This window comes from Sus scrofa, chromosome 16 (genome assembly GCF_054392235.1).
Source record: "Sus scrofa isolate SSC_HxYL_T2T_F1_AM1 chromosome 16, Sscrofa_HxYL_maternal_Yorkshire_Landrace_v2.0, whole genome shotgun sequence".
NCBI lineage: Eukaryota > Metazoa > Chordata > Mammalia > Artiodactyla > Suidae > Sus > Sus scrofa.
The window spans coordinates 29873978-29896509 of record NC_139398.1 but is presented as its reverse complement, the minus strand read 5'-3'; the positions used below and the strand labels follow the sequence as shown (position 1 = coordinate 29896509).

Below are 22532 nucleotides of genomic sequence, written 5' to 3'. Positions count from 1 at the left end.
CGCTCTTATTGATGCGCCAATCACTGCGCACAAGGCGCTGCGGCGAGTCCAGGAGCTTTCCCTACTGTGGTCCAGCTTTCAGGTTTGCTTTTAATTCTCTCGGTTTCCTGTTCCGGAGGCGCAGGAGGCGCTAAGGTCTTGGCGGCTCCGCTATATAAGTCTGGCTTTGCTCTGACGGAGATCCCGAGAGCCTCTTGTAGGTAAAAGGGGCAGTTTGAGGGTGTTGGAAGAGGGAGTGTTTTGGAGTGTCCGGATTTAAACCGGGCTGGAGTCCGGGGCTGGGGCGAGAGGCTCCTGGGAGTTAGATAGGGTAGTCCCTCTTCAGAGCTACCGCTAAGAGCGAAAAAGCGACCCTAGGCCCAGATCCCACAAATAAATAGGAGTGAAGAAGGAGACCTTTCATTCATTGTGGAGCGCATGCGGTGGTCCAGGCCTGGGGCCGCCCGGGTGTCGGAGGGGAGACCAGGAGCTTACCTCGTGGGGCTCACAGTCTGGCGGGAGATGTAAACAGGGGAAACATGCAATTACAGATCAGTTAGACGAAGATGACCAGCCTGCAGATTCAACTCAGGGAGAGAGGGTGTTACTAAAAACGTAGTCACACTTTGCAACCCTTTCTTACATGGACCGATGTTCCTGGATGTGTTAACTATGCAAAACAGCTCCCTAAGTTTCTCTGCTTCGAAACAGCAACTTAGGAGTAGGCAGACGCAGAAAATAATTTTCCAGTTGCAGTGAGGTCCTTGATTTGAATTAAAGTTTGCATCCACAATACAGCCTAACCATGCCTTTAATAGTTGATTTCATAATTAGGGTTTTCAGGTATTCTATCTTTAAAATCATCCATAAGGATCTGATAGTGAGTGTTCAACAGCAGTCTGAACACACTGTTCAAGAGTGTTGTTGATCCTGTTTGTTGCCCACCTCTAGATTCAGTACACTTTTTTGTTTCCCTAGACCCTGTGCATATCTCTTTTCTTGGGTTTATCCTAATACATATATTTAATGTATCTGTATGCGGATTCTGAGCTTAATAAGTAATCCAGGTTATGTATCTTACTCATCTTTGAGTGCTCAGGGCTTGTGACATGTGTAGGCTCACTAAGTGTTGCATGAATCAGTGAAAAGACGTGCTTTTGTCTGGTTTTGGTAATGCACATCTGTTGCAGATATATGCAGTGTGGAAATGTACAGTAGCAACCTAGAAACATACCATTAGTGAGACAGTAAACATTTATTGATCACCTACTATGTGCAGGATACTCTGCCAGGGCCTGTGAAGGATTCAGAAATGACTATGAATCAATAATCCAATCCATCAAGGAGCTAATAATCTAGTGGAGGAGTTAGACATGTGCACACATGGCTATAATATGAGGAAGTCTCTGGTAAGTGCTATAAAGAAGTAAGTACAGACTGAGAGTAACAGGAGTCTAGAAGGAATGGGATTACTTCCTAAAGGGAACTAAGAAAGGCATTACAGAAGAAAAGAGGTGGCATCTGACCTAGGTAGAGGGCTAGAAATTCAATGGGCAAAACCATCAGGTAGGAGGTTTTAGAAGAGCGGGAACAAAAACAAGCTTGGTGGTAGTACTTTGTTTAATTAGGCAACAGGGAAAATCGTAGGTGACAGGCGCTTGATGGGGAGGGTAGTGGAGGATTAGCCTGGAAGAAGTTGGTCCACATTGCAGAGGTCCCTGCAATCCAAACTTCAGCATGGAGTTTGAATTTGATTCTGTTGCCCCGAGTAGCCTGTGATAGCAAGATCATTGTCTAGATCCTAAGTTTATCATGAGGGCCTTGGACTGAATAATCATCATTAATCAGATATTATTTGCTACCCGCTATTTAGTAAGCAGAGTGCTTGATACAGCTAAATCATCTGATATTATTTTCACAAACCATTTGAAAATCTACCTTAGGCTGATAGGTAAAACTTTTAGTTAGAAAGACTTTACAAAGATGCTTCTGCACTAAAGCTTTTTGCAGTTGATATTTATTTGTGTTTTTTAAAAACATTTTGCTCAAGTTTGGTGTTTGGAGATCCATTCCTTTTCACAATATTTTTCTATGGGAATTGATGAGGATGAGAAACAACGATAACTCTTGTGTTTACAAGATTATAGGTAAGTTTGAAGGCCGGCCTCACCGTGAAGAAAACTAGAATATGGAGAGGGAGAGGAGAAATGATTTTTTCAGAGTTCCCTTCCTGGCTCAGCAGAAAAGAATCTTACTAGCATCCATGAGGACACAGATTTGATTCCTGGCCTTGCTCAGTGAGTTAAGGATCTGGCGTTGCCTTGAGCTGTTGTGTAGGTCATAGATGCTCTTGGATCCCATGTTGCTGTGGCTGTGGTGTAAGCCTGGCAGCTATTGCTCGCATTCAACCCCTAGCCTGGGAACTTCCATATGCTGTCGGTGTTGCCCTAAAAAGCCAAAAAAAAAAAAAAAAAAGGAAGTGATTTTTTTTTTTCCCTCTAATCTTTTATCAGATTAGAGATGGAATAAACTAAGTTTCCAGCCTTTTAAGCTACTGATTGTTTTGAGTCAGCAAGATAAATATTAAGGGTATCTTGAAAATTAGTTGCAAACTTTCATTTGGTTCAGCATGCTCTTGATTTTGTTAGTAGCTAAATGCATTGGTGAATGCAAAATTGGTGTTAAGATAATTTTATTTTGCCTTTTCTAGGGCCACTCCCGTGGCATATGGAGGTTCCCAGGCTAGGGGGTCTAATTGGAGCTGTAGCCACCAGTCTACGCCAGAGCCACAGCAACGTGGGATCCGGGCCGCATCTGCAACCTACACCACAGCTCACGGCAATGCCGGATCCTTAACCCACTGAGCAAGGCCAGGGATCGAACCTGCACCCTCATGGTTCCTAGTTGGGTTCGTTAACCACTGCGCCATGATGGGAACTCCAAAATTTGTGTTAAGATAATTTTAGAAATATCTTCTGGCATTAGCAGTCTGAGAAACATTTTTATGTCTATTTATTCTTTCTTTCCTCTAGAGCTTATATTATCTGTGGAAGATGTGACATATCCAGATAGTACGTCACTATGCAAGGCAGCTCATGGTGAGTGGTCTGATGGTAATGGCAGTCATTTTGGGAGAACAGAGAGGAGCAAGCAGTGGCACTGAGCCATTGAGGGTGGGAAGGGTTTAGATCTGTGGAGAGAGGGGAACTGTGTTCCACTGGGCCATATACAAGGCTGGGAACCCAGACCAGAGCAATTAATAAGATATCCTGGAGCCCAGTCTTGATGGCACTGGCAGTTCTGAGGTGTGGGCGGACCTCAAAGGTGGAGCGAGGTAATGAGTTGGTGACCATAGGACCTGCCAAGAAAAAGCAGAGTGTGTGAGAGGGAACCTAGTGAAGCTCTGGGAGTGGTGACAGTGTTTGTAGAAAGGCCCTCAAGGGCGTTACTGTAGCAGCCAGGCGGGAGACGATGGTCTGAAGTGGGTGGGCTCAGGAAGTATTTATGAAGCAGAAATGATAGGCATCTGGAAATAAATGTTTAACTAGAGGGGATAAGGCAGGAGAAGCTGTCGGGTAACGCCCTGGTGTGTGACTTGAGGACCAATGAATGGTCTCATCTGTTGAGATAGGAAACACTAAAAAAGGAGCAGGTGGTGTTGTTTTGGAGGGACGATCACTACTTCCTTTGAGGATGTTTTCGGTTGTATTTGCGAGTCTATGCTAAGTGGGGAGAGGGTATAGACAGGAAAATGCTGGTGCAGTTGCAGGGACGTGTTGGAGTGTGTAGACAAGATGACATGGGGAGGTTAAGATTTTGGGGAACTTGAGCAGGGATGTGATAGCAAGTGGTTGAACACTGGGCTGCAGACTTTGCCATGCTGGAGGTGGAGCAGCTTTAGAGAGTGACAAGGTCCAGGGTTGGGTGGCTGAGACGGGGGAAGAGAAGTTTATTGGCCTTGAGGAGTTTCAGATATTGCAGAGAACTCAGTATTAGATGGGTGGACTATTCCGGCGGCCTCAGGAGATCTGCCAGTTCTTCTTGAAGATGGTCAGGCATTTGTGAAACCCTGTTTATATAGTGAGCTTGTCTTTTCTCTTTTTCTTTCCTCCAACGAAGTCATAGAATGTCGTTCCACCCAGGACGAGGGTGTCCCCGAGGGCGAGGAGGACATGGAGCCAGACCCTCAGCACCAGCCTTCAGGCCCCAAAATCTGAGACTGCTTCACCCTCAGCAGCCTCCTGTGCAATACCAATACGAACCTCCCAGTGCCCCATCCACCACATTCTCGAACTCTCCAGCCCCCAACTTTCTGCCTCCTCGCCCAGACTTTGTACCCTTCCCTCCACCCATGCCTCCATCAGCACAAGGCCCTCTCCCGCCGTGCCCAATCCGGCCCCCCTTCCCCAACCACCAGATGAGGCCCCCCTTCCCCGTGCCGCCCTGTTTTCCTCCCATGCCGCCTCCCATGCCCTGTCCCAATAACCCCCCGGTCCCTGGAGCACCTCCCGGACAAGGCGCTTTCCCCTTCATGATGCCCCCTCCCTCCATGCCCCACCCCCCGCCCCCTCCGGTCATGCCACAGCAGGTCAATTATCAGTACCCTCCAGGGTACTCCAACCACAATTTCCCACCTCCCAACTTTAATAGCTTCCAGAACAGCTCCAGTTCCTTCCCCCCCAGTGCTAGTAATAGCAGTAGTCCTCATTTTAGGCACCTCCCTCCATACCCGCTCCCAAAGGCTCCTAGTGAGAGGAGGTCCCCAGAAAGGCTCAAGCACTATGACGATCATAGGCACCGGGATCACAGTCACGGGAGAGGCGAGAGGCATCGGTCCCTGGACCGGAGGGAGCGAGGCCGAAGCCCCGACAGGAGAAGGCAAGACGGCCGCTACAGGTCAGATTACGAGCGAGGGAGGACGCCGCCCAGGCACCGGAGCTACGAGCGAAGCAGGTAAAGCACATGAGGGTTGTTGAATGAGGTGCAGAGACCCTGACACAGGCCGTTTCAGTTGAACACACAGGCCCAGCAGTGTGCTTTGATTTATAAAAGGAAAGCACTGTTTTAAAGAGGAAGAGACAACAGGATAAAAGGTTGATGTCAGGAAAAAGCCACTTTTGAAAAGCATTCCCAAATCGTCAACATAGATGCACTTCGGTGACTGTAAGCCAGTTACTCTGAATAATACAGTCCACATTTAATGACGATCAGTGAAAGATCTTGTATTTTTTTGTTTGTATATTATGTTCAGTATGATCATCATATCAGGTTATAGCACTTTCATTCTTTTGGAATTGATGCTCTGCAGGTGTCATCAGTTAGGAATCAAGCTAGTTAATAAGGAGAACTGGCTTTCTGAGTTTTAGGATAAGTGGAAGTTTACTGTATGTTGTTGCCTTCTTGCTCTGTTTCCTTATAAAATGAAATAATATTAGTTACACGTTATCAAGGTTATAGTTTTCAGAATAGCTTTTCATTTGATTTCGTTGTATTCAAATATAGTCCTACTAAAGAAAGTTGTATTTAAAACACACCATTCCATTCCGGGGGATTATATTTCCTTTTTTCCAAAAGACCAAATACCTAAATATACAGGAGAATAAGGTTTCCAGCAGACATTCTTAACCTGGGATTCACAGATGGGCTTCTAGAAATGCTCTGACGTTATATGCAAAATTTTATGTGTATGTATTTTTTTTTAATAAGTTAATGGGTAGCTTACAGCACGCTCTCAAGAGATGGTGTGAGTCTTTTACTCCAGAGTCTAAGAACCATTGGTTTAGATGGAAAGATAAAAATACACAGATATGGATTGTACTAATGTTTATTTGTACCGTCAGTGAACTCTTTTTATCGATGAAGATTTGAGGTTTTCCACCTGTCGAGCTGGTAACAATACTTCTCTTTCTGTCTGCTGTGGCTTGTTTACCTTCATTACCTCGTGGAACTTGTGTGCTGAAAAGTTTGAGGTCCCCAATCCAGATCGCTTCATTACATGGGCTTTTAGAGAGCTGGTCTAATTTTTGCTTCCTGTGGAATCAATCAGTGCACTTCTCAGTTTCCAGGTTGTTCTCATGGCTGTGGGTTTGACTCTGGCTGGACTTTTTGCCTGTAAATGGTGGTGATCATTCTCAGTGCTGAAGAGAGTGACCAGTGCTCGGAAGGTGTGGAAGGAAAAATGCAGTTTCTTCTCCCTGATCCTGGTGGGAGGCGAGAAGCCCTGTTTCCTGCAGGACCTAAGCTGCCTGAGTCCTTAGACCTTTTCAGCATCATTTACTGTTTTTGGTCAATTTTGTTCTTAATTCTATGATGGAATAGTTGGCAGTGATAGTTTATTTTACAATTTGATGGTGAAAATCTAAACCAGCAAGAGTTTAATAGTTTTCTTCAGATTTTAAAGTGATTGCTAATAAACCTGTCTCTGGGGGAGCATTTTGCTACAAACTTCAACATTCTAGATGGCATTTTTTTTCCCCCCTGTTTAGAGGGCGCTGTGGTTTTTAGGGCACTGCTGTAAAATCCTGAAATCTTCCATCCAGGCTTAAGCTTGGAGTTAATGTGTTTGAAGAAGCACAGAAGTCCTGTAAACTGAGGATCTCTATTAGTAAATGAAATCAGGTGCTGAAAGAATTAACCTTCATCTCCATTTTCCTAAACCACAACTCCTTTACTATGAAGGACCTTAGGTGGTTGGCTTATCTTTCTAAATGGCCTGTATTTATATTGGAGTCGTTTTATAATGTTGTATTTGGCCTGGAGCTGCCTTAGTGTCACAGTGAAATTAAAATTGGCTCCCCGTGGGGTCTTAGTGGAGTGTCAGTCATTTCTTAAATGGAACGCTTCTGTGAAATAAACATGGGGCACGTGAAGTCCTAGTAAAACTTCTCGGAAGTATATTGGAGAAAACCAATAATTCACAAATTTGTGCGTTAGATTGTGTTAAGTATATGCAACTTCTTTAGTCTGTCCTCTGGCTACTTCTCCCCTTGGTTCTTGGGGTAAATGGATCTATTTTTCAAATTTCATTTTCCTTTTTCTTCTCCTCCGAATTGTGGTTGAATGATAATTTCAAGATTGTTCTAGGGCCTGCTGTTTCTCAAGAAAGTTTGTGAAGAAGTGGATCTGTGCATTGTGTATTATGAAAGACAGAGATTCCTCTGGGGGGTGGGAGAATAAACAGCTGCAGAAACAGCTGGTAAGAGCAGTGCAGTGGCTTCCTCCTGGTGAGCCATGTTACAGCACAATAATCCCTAGTGCTGGCTGGCTGGGTATGGTATACAGCCATTGGAGAGCAGGGTTATATATTTTTTTTGCCATGGACTGCAGTAACTTGATGTGAGATCTCAGGTCCCAGACTGGGGAGTGAACCCAGGCTGCAGTGTTGACAGCATCGAGTCCTAACCACTAGACCACTAGGGAACTCCCTGAGGAATATCTTAATGTTTGCCAACAGGAAGGAGTTTTTGGAAAAGTAACCCAAATGTTTTTCTTCCTTTAAATGGGCTCATCATTTAGTGTTACTGAGATTTATATCCATCTTTTTCTTTTCACTTCGTAGCCACTCAGAGGTAGCAGATCTTAGACGTTACACTCTTGAATGCAAAATTCTATTCCCTAGATGTTAAAAACAAACCCCCAAATTAGGCATATCCTCTAAATAGAATTTTTATTTGGAAATATAGGCAACATTTTTTTTTCAGCAGCCATGCTGTCATAAATCTCATTGTGGAGTTACTGTCATGGCTCAGTGGTTAACCAATCCGACTAGGAACTGTGAGGTTTCGGGTTCGATCCCTGGCCTCACTCAGTGGGTTAAGGATCCGGTGTTGCCCTGAGCTGTGGTGTAGGTCGCAGATGCTGCTCGGATCCCGTGTTGCTGTGTCCTGGGGCTACAGCTCAGAATTTACCCCTAGCCTGGGAACCTCCATATGCTGCCATTGTGGCCCTAGAAAAGACAAAAGACAAAAAAAAAAAAAAAAAAAAAAAAAAAAGATAAACAAACAAAAACAAATCACATTGTATCTTTGCCATGTGGCACAAGCTGGGATTTACTGCCTGAAGTTAAACTGTAGCTTTAGGAACTAATCAAAGAGTATAGAATCCCAAGCACTGACTGGGATTTCTTTTGGACAGCTAGTGTGTACTGAAGTCTTAAGTATATGTCAAAAGTATTATTCAAACGGAGTTCCCATGGTGGCTTAGTGGTAATGAACTCCCTGGCCCCGCTTAGTGGGTTAAGGATCTGGTGTTGCCTTGTGCTATGGTGTAGGTTACAGATGTGGCTTGGATCTGGTGTGGCTGTGGCTGTGGCTGTGGCGTAGGCCAGCAGCTGCAACTCCAATTCGACCCCTAGCCTGGGGACTTCCATATGCCTCAAGGGTGGCCCTAAAACAATTTTTTTTTTAATATCTAAGATCTCTATCAGTTTTGTAAGTTTTTTGTTTTTGTTTTTTTTGTCTTTTTGCCATTTCTTGGGCCGCTCCTGGGGCATATGGAGGTTCCCAGGCTAGGGGTTGAATCGCAGCTATAGCCGCTGGCCTACGCCAGAGCCACAGCAGCGTGGGATCCGAGCCGAGTCTGCCAGCTACACCACAGCTCATGGCAACGCCGGATCATTAACCCACTAATGAGCAAGGGCAGGGATCGAACCCGCAACCTCATGGTTCCTAGTCGGATTTGTTAACCACTTCGCCACCACAGGAACTCCAGTTTTGTAAGTTTTGACCTCAGTGAATTTACATTTCTCTTTGGCTACATGTTGGGATATTTTTGAGTTCAGACATTTTTATAGTCTTCTTGATAGACTCAGGCTTATATAGCAGTTTTTTCCCCCATTCTAAGATCTAGTAGTTATTTCTCCTAGATTTAGTTCTGATATAAACACACTGAAGCTCTGATTTTTGTTTCAGATCTCACAGTACTTATTAAATAGACTCAGAAGTGATTTGATTCCAGTGTTACATTACAAAGTTTAAAATCCCCCATTCTGTAAAACTCAGTGTCTCCATTTAGAATGTTTTTGTTTTTGTTTTTTTTAAGGTAAAAACAGCATTTAAAGGTAAAGTGACTTAGAGTCTCATGTCAATTAGCGGTAGCTAGCACTACACCTCAGGCCTGTAACCTGTAAGAATTTAGAACTCTTTCATTGTAGAACGTGGTCCTAATCTTTACTATAAAAACTTTAAAGCTGGAGTTCCCATTGAGGCGCAGCGGAAATGAACCCGACTAGGAACCATGAGAGTCCCTCAATGGGTTAAGGATCTGGTGTCGCTGTGAGCTGTGGTGTAGGTCACAGACTCGGCTTGGATCTGGTGTTGCTGTGGCGAGGGCTGGCAGCCTTAGCTCTGATTTGACCCCTAGCCTGGGAACCTCCATATGCCACCAGTACGGCCCTTAAAAACAAACAAACAAACAAAAAAAAACACTTTGAGTTGTATTTATTTCATGGATGAAATTAAGAGTAATATAGAAATCAGTAGACAGTTGAATCCTTTGATGTTTTCCCCAAAATTAAATAATCAAGGATTGGCTGGTTGAAAGGTCTCAAGAGAAGATTCTGATAAAATTCCTTTTGTTGCTTGGCATTAAGTATGACCTCTTTCTTTTAAATGTCCTCGCTAATTTCCTAAAGTGAAAAGCTCCTTTATCCTCTAATAAATGAAGGTGAATAATTAATGTCCCATGGTGAATCGTGCCTGCAGAATTCTTAGGTGAGGTGAGGTCCATTTATTTAGAAGATGAATTCAGTGAAAAGAGATGGTGTTTTTGAGTCTTTCTGTTGAAAACAGCTCTGTGTATTAATTCCTTTAAGAGAGCGGGAACGGGAGAGACACAGGCACCGGGACAGCCGAAGATCACCATCTCTGGAAAGGTCCTACAAAAAAGAGTATAAGAGATCTGGAAGGTAAGCAAGGAGTTGACACTGGAAGAAGTCATAGGATTATCTCCTGGAATTCAGATTTTGTGCTTATGCAAAGTATCAGCCAGGTCTTCAAAGAGCCTGAAGAGCCCTGTGAAGCACTAAAGTAGCCAGTTACTTAAACACCTTTACTTTGATGAGGTATTAAGAAAGCATAAGGACAATCTTTATACATTTCTCAAAATTAGAAATTATGTGGGCCACTTTTTCTGACCTCAGTTGCTATAAAACTATACATTAATAAGTCAAGGTTTTTTTTTTTTTTAACTTGAGAATTCATAGTTATGAATTTAGTTGTTTGAGAAAAAGAAAGTTTAGTTGTTTGAGAAAAAAAAAAGAGCAAAACTGCAGCCACACCTTGTATGGAAAAACAGATTGAGATTGCTGCAAATCAAAACTTACAGGATGTAACTAATTCTATGTCAGAAAGTAAAATTCATGTCTTATATAATGGTAATTAACAACAACTCTGTGACAGATTTGGGGCCAGTTACTAGTTCTCTCTGTTTTTTTTTTTTTTTTTTTTTTTTCTTCTTCCAACTTTGTTATTGGGCAAAGTAATTAACTTTTTTTTAAGACCTCAGTGTCTTTGTCTAAAATAAAGACATTTATACTTGCCTTGTTGAGTGGTGAGAGGTTATTGAAATAATACACCTAAAACATTTGGAACTGGGCCCAGTAGTGCCAAATAAATGGTAACTGTATGTGTAATTATTACCTGATCATTTGGCTCTAGAAATTGATAGAAAAGCAGAAAAAAGGATTTAAAGATAAAAGAAATTAATGAAATAGAAAATAGAACTATAACATTATAACTATTCGTAAATAAATGCTCGATTTCTTTGAAATGTCATATAATTTAAAATGTGGCAAATCAAGAAAAGAAACATACATTCCATTAGGTATAAGAAACTGTATTATTATAGGAATGAAGGTGATTTAAAAATTATAGTATGTTGGTATAAGTATAGATATTTTATTAAAAACCTTTAAAGACATGGATGTGATGGGTTGTTTTCTATGAAAACAAAAATTGCAATCTTTACACAAGAAACAGAAAATTTTAATAGGCCAATAACCATGGGAAAAGTTGAAAAAGTTTAATTTGTGCCACTTATAAAAAAAGTTTTAAACTCCTTAGAACACTGAAGAAGATGGAAGGAAAGCTTAGCTCATGCTGTGATACCAGGAAAATCCAGAAGGCGAAACTCAATCAATGAAAAGAAAACCACAAAACAATCTCTCTTATGAATATGGAAAGGAAAATACTGATTAGTGTATTAGTAAGTCGTTTTCAGTCATCTGCTAAAATCACTGAGAGTTTATTCCAAGATTGCATGGTTAGGTGGGTATTAGGAGATCTGTAACTATAATTCTTTGCATCAAAATCTATCAGGTTATCTCAGTACCTGCCTGTTAGATATTTAAAGTTGCATCCATTTATGAGTAGCGACTTTGGGGAACTAGGAGTGTAAGCAGACTTCTTTAACATGATGGAACATTGTCTCCTGATGGACATGATGGATCCCATCTCAGAAGAGCCAAATTTCATGTTGAATCCTTATAGGCCTTTCCATACACGCTGGAAAAAAGACCAGGAGGCCCCGTTGCCCACCACTGTCACCTGATGTATAGCTTAATTGGCAAGCAAATGGAAAACATTACATTCTTGTGTATCTCAGATATTGGACTTGCGTGGTGATATACTTGTTAACAAGAGTCCCCGCTTTCCAGGAGTAAGAAAGTTAAGTGCTGTGAGAAGTGCTTTTGATAGAACACTTACCTGTTGCTCTGGGAACACAGCAGTTGATAACTCATTTTAGGCTAGTTATAAAGAAGTTGAATTTCACAAATACCTAAAGTATGCTTAGGAATGCTTGAGGGAAGAGGATGGTAGGGGAGGAGAAAAGAGCAGGTGTGAAGGTTGCAGTGTGGAGAAATGGTGTGAGGTTGGGAAATGAATTAGAAGGCTTTTATTAGTAATCCACGAAAGAAATGATTGTGCCTAGACCAGCATCGTGACAGTGGCGATGGGGAAAGTTAAAGGGAATCGAGAGAGATCGATGAGGGGACTCGATAGGGCTGGATAATTGATCACGAGGGAAGAGGACAGCGGCCATCACCTTTGAGGGCTGTGAATACTAAGAAACAGGTAAAGGATGAGTTCAATTTTGGGCATGTGGAATTTGAGAAACAGTGAGACAACCAGATGGAATTGTAGTTATTTGCATTTAGACGTGTAAGGTTCAGATAAGAGATTCTAGCTGGAAATACTAAATTCTGTGGATTTGATGAGGTCAACTAGGGAGAATTTGTTCAGCCTGAGGAGGAGGAAAAGGAGGAGGAGGTAAGGATAGGAGAAACTCTTTTGGTAGAAATCAGTGAGGACCCATTTGAGGTTGATGGTTTTTAATGTAGAGTGCTGGAAATCTCTTTGGTCTATTGGTTTCTTCTCCAATGCGCAGTAGCTTGTGGAGAAGACAGAGACCTTGGTTTCTGTGAGTTCTAACTAATGTAGATGAGAAAATAAAAATTACACATGTCAATACTGTAAAGGAGGGAAAGTTATCATAGTTTGTAAGATATTGTTAAAAAATAATTTGGAGTTTGGATTTTGAAATTCAAAATGTCTGAGACACCTACCCAAAAAAGATGTTATGCTCTTGTTTTGAAATATCCCTCTCAAAGTGTTTTTAAAAAGAAAGAAAGAAAGAAAGAAAAAAAGAATACTAATTGTTGTTCACAAGAGACAACCCTGACCATCCATCATACAAGACACCTGCCTAAAGGGGATGGGTGAGGATGTCTTGTGCGCCTGTTTCTTGCTGATGGTAATAAACATTTGATGGGATTCTTACTACATGTCAAGATACCTGTGTCAAAGAACTGCATTAGCATTTAACTCCTAGTTATGAGCTTTGTGATATTGGGTGAGTGATGTAATTTCTAATTCTGTTTCTTCCGTAGGGAATGTTTTTATCTGCCTCAGGAGTCTTATAAGGACTGTGTATCAGTAGAGTGCTTAACAGAGTGTCAGGCTCTCAGCAAGCACTAAACACAAATAAACAAACAAACAAAACCATACCATTGGGAGCTAAGATTTGCCATTGTTAGCTAATGATAACATCAGGAAAACTTGAGGATCAGCCAAGAAACATGAGCATTAACTCACTGAAGTTGACAGTTATAAAATAAACATGGCTTAATTAATAGCCTTCCTAAATACCAGGAATACCTACTTGGAAACTATAACAGGAAAAAATGTAGATTCACTACAGAAAATTTAAATTAATTGAAGTTAAATTTCTTAATAAACTTAACTATATAGATCAATGGGAAGAAAACTATAAATGTAGCCAATGGCAAAGAAGGTGATGTAAATAAGTAGAGGCCATGCTGTAGTCGTGTAGTGGAAGAGGGGGTTGTAAAATACCTGTTTTCTTCCAAAAAATTGATAATTTTAATGTAAGTTCAGTTGAAGTACTGGTTTTAAACTTGATAAGGACTCAGATTCTTCTTTGGGAATAGGAGTGAGTATAATGAAGCAAAACAGTAATGCAGAGGTATGTACTTAATGCAGAGAAACATTAAAACATTCTATAGACACATAGTAATTAAAACAGTTTGGTATAAGTAGATCAATGTGACAAATCTTGAACAACATTCAAGTGTATATAAAATTTTATATCTTTCATAAAGTTTTTTCAAATCACAGGAGAAACTAATGTGGGGACAATTGGTAAACTGTATCGGGGAAAAAAATTCGCATTTCTGCCTTAGATCTTGGAGAGATACAGTAAAAAAAAAAATCGTGTTAAAAGTAATTGAAAAAAGGATAAAATATTTATTTAACTTTGGAATGGGAAAGGATTTCAAGCATATCACTAAGACTGGAAGCATAAACCAAAAAAAAAGTCTAGATTTGGCCATATAAAAGTTGTATGTAACCATCAACAGAATTAAAAGGAAAGCAAAAAACTGTGGAAGGTTACGTTATATATGACAAAAGGTGGGTGATTATTTTAACGAAAAAACTTTCACTAAATAAGAAAGACATTCTAATTTTAAGGGTATTGGCATGGCATAATGACTGGAATGTTCATAACAGAAGGGAACATGAGACGTGCCATTTAGTAGTGAGAAGGACTGCAAGTTAAATTCAGTGAGATACACTTCATCAGAATGGAAAAGGTGGAAAACAGTCCTGTGGACAGGATGTGTAGAAATGGGAACTCGCATATGGTTTTGTTGGTAATCTAAACTGGTACTTCCTATCTGTGGAGAAGTCTTAGAAAAAGTACATAGTCTTGATGTGAAATAGTCTGATAAATCCAAAAACAACAGAGATGTGTTTATAGTAACTTTGTTTACAAAGACCAAAAATATGGTAAAACCTAAATGGCTATGGTCAGACTTGTCAAATTATGGTATATGCATGTAAAAGAATAATTTGCACTTATTAAAAATGTCTCACATATAGATATTTTAAAATAGAATGCTGTTCCTGATTTACTATTGAGTCGAGGAAGGCAGACAACAGAGGTCCTTTTATGTTAAAACTTGTATATTTATCTATCTGTTTTAACACATTTGTGAAATATAGTGGTTATCTCTGAGTGGTGTTACAGGTGGTTTCTGTTTTATTTTTGTTAATGGTTTATTACATTTTACTTTACACTAAATTTTCTTTCTGGTAACAAATCTAATGATGTTCAATGTAATATTTAGAAGTTATATCAGTAAGTAATCAGTATGTCTAGTCTTTTAAATCACCTACCCCTTTCCCCCTGATGTATACACACACACTTGCTCAAATTTTCTCTGTCATGAAATTATAAGTTAGTGCTGGAGTGGATAGAAAGAGTTAATTTGTGACTTTGATCCAGATGTAACCTTTCTTGGATAATAGGACCTTTCTTAGTGGAGCTGCAGAGGCTGCCAGCACAAAGCAGCTACTGTCTTTGGCTGGATTCTCAAGGTCTGTGTGGTTCCACCTAAATTTCTTGGGCTTAACTGAAAAATCTTTCCTTTAGGTTGTTCCCTCCAAGCATATCCATAGGATGGACTTTTGCAGAGTTCATGGTCTAGAGATTCAAGGAGATAGAATTGTTTTTCTCCTTTTTAATTGAGTTGCTCTTAGTACTTATGGAGATCAGAATTAGGCAAAATTGTGGTTCAGTCAGTGCTAATACCCAAGAGATGATTCAGGATGGATTATGGTGCTCTGACTGTTTATGGCCAAGTTGAAGCCATGTTTTGTGAAGCCTGTTTTTTTTTTTTTTCCATGGCAAAGCAAGAAGGATTCAAACTAGTATCCTCAGTGCTAAAATTGTCTACACGTGGAGATTTCCAAATATTCCCCAAATATCTTTCTCTTCTAGGAGTTATGGTTTGCTGATTGTTCTGAACCTGCTGGATGCACAGCAGAATTACCTGGGGAGATTATTAAAAATACAGATTCTTGGGCCCCACCCCCGGAAACTGTGAATCAGTAAGTAGATCTGGGGTAGGGCCTGGGAATTTGTATTTTTAAACAAGGAACTTCAGGTGATTCTGATGCCACCAGTCTGGTGTCAGGGAATTGCTGGTTTAACAAGAATAAATATTGTGGTTTGGCATGACATTTTTCTTTTAGGTGAAAAATGAACTAAACAGGTGAAGTTGAATAGTTTTACGATAGAAGAACATTTTTAATAATTAGCCTCCTTCGCCCCCTTTTGAAGCCGCTCTCCAAGTAGGGAGAAGAAGAGAGCTCGTTGGGAGGAGGAAAAAGACAGGTGGAGTGACAACCAGAGTTCTGGCAAAGAGAAGAATTATACCTCAATCAAGGACAAAGAACCGGAGGAGGCGCTGCCTGACAAAAATGAAGAGGAGGAGGAAGAACTTCTTAAGCCTGTGTGGATTCGATGCACCCACTCAGAAAACTACTACTCCAGTGACCCCATGGATCAGGTGGTAGGTCTGAAGAAGGAGAGAAGGTGTAGACCAGAGCTTCTCAGCCTTGGCATCCTGGGCTGGAGAATTCCTCTTGGGCCCTGCCCCTTGCATTGTAAGAGGTCAAGCAGTGTCCCCCGGCTCTGTGCAGTGGGTGCCGGCCCGTAGCGGTCCTCCTTGTTGTGATAACCGGAAGCTATCTCCTGACATTGCCCAGTGTCCCCTGGGGGTGACAGACAACCCCCTCCCGCCTGGTTGAGAACCACCACCTTGGACAAAAGCTGTTTCTCAAATGCAGGAGTGCAGTAGATTAATTCAAGGATCCCTTCATTGTGCCTTTTTTATGACACTGCTAGGCTTGGTACTGGTGGTTTTGCAAGCTTTCACTCACAGCTGCTTTCTGCAGTTTGTGGTATATACCTGTAGGTGAGTGTGTTTTTCTCCCCAAATGGGACATACGGGAGAATTGAGTTTGTCTGTTCAGGTCTGTCCCTGACCGAAGGTAACCACAGCACTTTCCCGGGGCTTGGCCGCCGCACCTCGTGGCCGAGGTAGGTGGACCCCATGACCTCCCTGTGCTTAAGGCTCTTCTTTTCTTTCTTCCATCTCCATTTTATTTTCTGTCACTCTCCCTTTCTTTTTTCTCTCGCTCTCCCGATTGGTGTCATACCTCCGTCCTGTTAGTTTAGGTGTACTTAACACAGGATAGACACACAGTGATGTTCATTGATTAAATGAATGAGTGAAGGAATGAATATCTACACACTTAGGACAGAAGAGGTTAGAGATGTTGGAGTTAGTGCAGGGGGCAGATAAGTGAGCATTCTTTTGTTTGGAGTTTTATGCAAATAGCTTCTGCTTGGACTGGACCCTTATCTCTGGGAACTTGGGGGAGATTGGGTTTGAGAAATCTCTCTTTGGGAGACTGGGTTTGAGAAATCTCTCCTAGCAGCCTGGTATTTTACTCGATGAGGTCAAGGGGGGGCTCGAAGTCATAGTTTGTGTGGTACAGGGAAGGGGAAGCTCACATACCGGGCACTGTTCTGGTGCTGAACTTTACTCCATGCTTCTCAGATTATTTTACTTAATCCTCAAAACATCCCTGGAAGGAAGGTTTCTTGTCACTTCAGGATGTTGCCACAGATAAGAGACCTTCACTGATTGTGAGTTTATTTTTCTCAAAAGCCATCTGGAGAGAGGTAGTGGCCAGTGTTTGCTTAGCAGCTCAGTGTTGGCAGGGCCCTAGGTTGGCATCGCTGTCTTCTGGAAGGTGCATCACGGTTGCAGGGTGACCTCAGCAGCTCCAGGCCTCACGTCCTTAGCGTGCTTCTGTCTAGACACAGACACAGAGGGGAGTGTTGGGTGGAGCCTTCCTCTGGCAACTCGCCCAGAGCACTCTCGGATTCTTTCTTCTGACCCTTCAACAGAATTGTGTCGTATGTCTCCCCATGAATTTGGTTTCCATCTCTGCCGTAACAGCTTTCCACAAACTTCATGGCTTAAAACAACACACGTTTATTATCTCCATAGGTCGGAAATCAAGCTCGGTTCTCACTGGCAAAATCAGGGTAACAGCAGAGCTGCATTCCTTTCTGGAGAGAATCTTTTCTTGTTCATTTGGGTTATTGGCGGAGTTCAGTTCTATGTGGCTGTAGGATGGAGGTCCTTGCTGGCTGGCTGGTAAGGGCTCTTTCCAGCTTCTAGAAGACATGTGCATTCCTTGACCTGTGGACTCTTCCTTTATCTTCAGAGCCAGCAGTGTGGGTCAAGTCCCTCTCATGTCTTGAATATCTCCTGCCTCTTTTAATGCACATCTGACTCCTGTTGGGAAAGGTCCCTTTTTAATGGCTCATATTAGATTTCGCCCATCCAGATAAACCAGGATAATCTCCCCGTTGCAAATTCTGTAACCTCAACCACATTTGTAAAGTCCTTTTAGCCAGGTAAGGTGACATCTACTTTTAAGGATTAGGACAGAGACATCTGTGGGGTTGGGGGACTGTGGCTCAGCTTGCCTCCTGAGAGCACAGGTTGTCTGGCACAAATGTGAAGAGAATCATGGTTCTATTACCAAGGAAGAAGGGGAGTGGCTGTCATGGCTATTATTATTCTTCAGATAACAAAATTGAAGGCACTGAGGTTTAGAGCATTTAAACAAGCAGAGCCTTTTTTTCCCCTTACATTTTAATGAGTGTATTAAAACCCTAGTGTAGAAGGAAGGCTGAGAAACCAGAAACCCAATCTTGGCCTTTTTTGTTGGTGCAGAGAGCTGGTAAGAATGAGTGATCCTAGCATCACCAGTGTCAGTAATGAGGTGGGGCTGAGGAAAAGCAGTTACCCTCTTTTGGGATAACCCCTGTTTTTATGATTTGTTTTAATTTTCTTTTTATGTCCTAAAGTTTGGGTCCTTAACATTTTGAAAATTACTAAGTTAAAGAGTATAGACATTTAAAGTAATTTTCAATCTGGGAGGAGAGTGGGGAAAAGTGGAGAACTTCCTTCAGAAATGAATCACAGGACCCTGTGTTTGTGGAGTGTGTGTGTATATGTGTGTTTCCCTGTGTTTATGAGATGCATGTGTGTGGGAAGGGCATTGAGTTAGTGTGGAAGATAGATTGTCAGTGACTTTGGGTGGGAGGCAGTGCGTCTTCCCCAGGAGGGTGTCAGGTGTCATGAATTCTCAGGAGTTTATGATTTTTTGTTGTTATTGTATCAAAAGGGCATGGGTGAACATTTCTGATGTTTCTGAATGTTGACCAAGTGCATTTTCCTGAGGGCTCTGTTAGTCAGAAATGTGTGTGTGATTCAGAGCATCATTGCCAGCAATGGGCATTTTGTTTTTAAATGTTTGTTAATTTTTGAGGGTTGAAAAACCATGTCTTGTTGTTACAAATCATTGATTTATTGTGAGGTCTTATGCCTCTTTGGTAAGATTGTTATTAATATGGTTCCTAATGCTGATCTTGTATTTTTCGAAGGGAGATTCTACTGTAGTTGGAACAAGTAGGCTCCGTGACTTATATGATAAGTTTGAGGAGGAGTTGGGGAGCAGGCAAGAGAAGGCCAAAGCTGCCAGACCCCCGTGGGAGCCTCCCAAGACGAAGCTAGATGAAGATTTGGGTGAGTCAGAAGTTACTAGACCAAGGCCTTGTGCTCTGTTATTATTGCTTAATCCTGGGCTTTGGGGACGTGTCCTTGAGAGTCCCCAATTGAAATATCCTCGCTTATGGTCAGCGAACACATAGCGGTACAACTTTCTTCTTTTTGATCTTATTTTTCCTCTGTTTCATTCAGTAGCATACATAAGAGGTCTTATTTGCGAGGCATGCTGACAACTGTGTCCCTGTAAATTCCTTCTGTCTTCAGATCAGAAGGGACCATAATCCAGCTTTCCTCAAAGGCCTGTGCCTGTGGGCAGGTACCCCGTGGCCCTGTCCTCTGGTGGGGCTCTCCTGGTTAGATGAGGAAACCCCAGCTCCAGCCCAGCTCTGTCTGAAGCTTTTTCTTTACTCAGAAGTGTCCATAACTTTGTCATGTGGCAGGCTGTTTTTCATGCCTGTATTCTGAAGTTCCAAGGATATGCTGCAATCTTTGAGGATAGAAACTGCTCTCTGGTGTTTGGTGTCTTTGGCCCCAACAGAGTGCCGTATGCAGATGACATTCAGTGTGCCTTTTCCTATCTGTAGTCTGCCCACCCTCGTTATGGCTCTCTTGCTGAGAGGCAGTGTCCATGGTGCAATACAGCACTGACTGAATCAGCTGGCCTGGGTTTGAATCCCTGTTCCACCACTTGAAATGTAATCTCAGGCAAGTGATTTAATCTCTCTGAGCCTCACTTTTTTCATCTGTGAAGGAGGGCTGATAGAAGCTTCCATCTCAGGGGTTCTTACTGCAGCTCAGCGGTGACAAACCCAGCTAGTATCCATGAAGATGCAGGTTTGATCCCTGGCCTCCCTCAGTGGATTAAGGATCTGGCATTGCCATGAGCTGTGGTGTAGGTTGCAGATGCGGCTCAGATCTTGAGTTGCTATGGCTGTGGCGTAGGCCAGCAGCTGCAGCTCCGATTCAACCCCTAGTCTGGGAACCTCCATATGCTGCGAGTGGAGCCCTAAAATACAATTGTCCATCTCATGTGGTGCACCTGAAGGGTTCCTTATTGTTGTGCTGTGCACTCATCTTTTGTGGGGTTAGTCTAAATTCTAGGGCTGTTTTTTTTTTTTTTCTTCAGTTGTGGTAAAATACATGTAACATGTACATAGTACACGTAAGATATACCATTTAACCATTTGCGAACATACTGTTCCCTAGTGTTAAGTATATTCACACGGTTGTGCAGACAACCTCCAGAACGCTTCGTCTTGCTAGACTGAATCTTTCTTCCCATTAAAGAACACTCTCAGGCCCTCCCTCCCCCTGCCCCTCTGCTTTCTGTCTCTACGAACTTGACTACACTGGGTGCCTCATATAAGTAGAATCACACTGTATTTGTCTTTTTGTGACTGGCTTGCTTCATTAGCATAATTCTTGCTCTGTTTTTATCCAGTCACTTCCAAGGACTAAAATCTTCTATTACTACTATTGAAAGAAAAAAAAATTTCCGTTTTCTTTTCGGGCTCCACCTGGGGCACATGGAAGTTCCCAGGCTAGGGGTCAAATCAGAGCTACAGCTGCTGGCCTACACCACAGGCACAGCAATGCTAGATCCGAGCTGCTGTCTGTGACCTACACTGCAGCTCACAGCAACGCTGGATCCTTAACCCACTGAGTGGGGCCAGGGATCAAACTCACATCCTCATGGTTACTAGACCCGTTTGTTAACTCTGAGCCACGACGGGAACTCCTGAAAGAAAAAAATTTTAAATCTTCACTCTGGCATTCAAGGCCCCCACTCCCGAGTTTTTCCAGTGAGGCCTCTGCCCCAGCCAGAGTCCACATACGCTCTTGCATCCGTGCTTTTGCCTGCAGCATCTCTTCTACATTCCTTTCCTCTTAATCTCCTTATCAGCCTAGCCCCAACCCCTGTCTGTGCCTGGGTCACATGCACCCCTTTTCAGAATCCACAGTGACCTTTCTGAATCAGGGTCGACTCACTGTACCTTCTATTTATTTATTTATTTATTTATTTTTTCTTTTTAGGGCCATACCCGCGGCATAGGGAGGTTCCCAGGCTAGGGGTCGAATCGGAGCCATAGCTGCCAGCCTACACCACAGCAACTCGGGATCTGATCCTCATCTGCGACCTACACCACAGCTCACGGCAATGCTGGGTCCTTAACCCACTGAGCAAGGCCAGGGATCGAACCCGAAACCTCATAGTTCCTAGTTGGATTCGTTTCCGCTGTGCTACAACGGAAACTCCTCACTGTACCTTTTAAAATGTTAGACTCCATAGTGCTGGTTTGCAGTTTTTCTGGCATTGTTCACCAAGTCTTTCCCTGTAAAAATCTCTATTCCTTTGCTTCCCCTCCTAGAGTGTGACTTAGCATTATGGGCTGTGTTACTTTTCGTGGCGTTGTTTAGCAGGGGTCTTGGTGGAGTAGGCACTCGAATATTTGCTGAAGATACACAAGTGTCCTTATGGTGAGAGATTTGGGTCATTTGGAAGTAGTCTCCTCGTAGAACCAGCTTGCAGAATGCTTCAGCTTCTCTCTGTGTTTCTCCCCTCCCCTCTGCAGAGAGTTCCAGTGAATCCGAATGTGAGTCTGATGAGGACAGCACCTGTTCTAGCAGCTCAGACTCTGAAGTTTTCGACGTCATTGCAGAAATCAAACGCAAAAAGGCCCATCCTGACCGACTTCACGATGAACTTTGGTACAATGACCCAGGCCAGGTGCGTGTGTGTTTATGCTCTTGGTGTGAAGGTTGCAGACCCACACATCACGTTTATGACTCTAGGCTCAGAAGATGCATGTTGGCTGGTATTGAAACTGAATTTTCCTCTCAGGATTGGGCGTCATTCTTCACAGCTTATTTCTTTTCAGCGTCAGAGTTCAGCTCCAAAGCATAAGCACCAGAGCAACTGTTCCTTGAATCATATTTGACGATGTTTGTAAATCCTGTGTTGGGGAGCAGGATGATGGTGCTGCCTCATTAAACTTGCAGTAAACGGAAGGAGACAAATGGTAGGATGAGGGAGAGAGTGCTTGCAGCTCTTTTTAAAAGCAGTTCATCTGGAAGTTATCTTGCAGCCATACAGTAAACCATGTCTTAAGTCCTGTCAGACTTCACATTTCCTAGTTGGTAGTAGTCTCTGGTAACTTCTCTTTCCCATTAATAAGCATGTTTGAGGTAATGACATTATAGCAGGACAGAATCATTTTTATTTTTACTTACTGTTTTATTATGAAGTAATATATAATACAAAATAGTTTCTTCCTCCCTCTTTTCCTTCCCTCCTCCATCTCTTCCTTCCTTTCTCCCTCCCTTTCTTCTGCACCTACCGCATGCAGAAGTTCTTAGACCAGAGATCAGACCCGAGCCACAGCAGTGACCAGAGCTGCTACAGTGACAATACCAGATTTTTAACCTGCTGAGCTATATGGGAACTCCAAAAACAGTACCTTCATAAAAGATGTGTATTTTTACAAATGCAAAGTACATTCAAAAATAGTATCTTTAATAATATGAAGTTATCAGGCATGATAAAATAAATCCCTATAAAAAGATAATTTAAAATTTATATTTTATAAATAAATTCAAA

General features: G+C 42.3%; 1 protein-coding gene across 14 annotated transcripts in view; it reads left to right on the top strand.

The window, feature by feature from the left end:
• The first annotated feature begins 27 nt into the window (after positions 1-27).
• Positions 28-22532, top strand: part of DROSHA (drosha ribonuclease III) — a 120869-nt gene continuing 98364 nt past the window's right edge. For 3 of the 14 annotated variants that reach the window (XR_014831091.1, XM_085002013.1, XM_085002009.1), the window contains exons 1-7: positions 93-196; positions 3012-3077; positions 4099-4932; positions 9791-9883; positions 15622-15853; positions 18811-18952; positions 21508-21662. Coding sequence is in view for 13 of the 14 variants with exons in the window: in XM_085002013.1 (XP_084858139.1) it covers positions 3061-3077; positions 4099-4932; positions 9791-9883; positions 15622-15853; positions 18811-18952; positions 21508-21662 (1473 nt within the window). In the remaining variant the exon portion in view is untranslated. The other 11 variants (XM_085002015.1, XM_085002011.1, XM_085002014.1 and 8 more) reach the window with 6 other exon arrangements.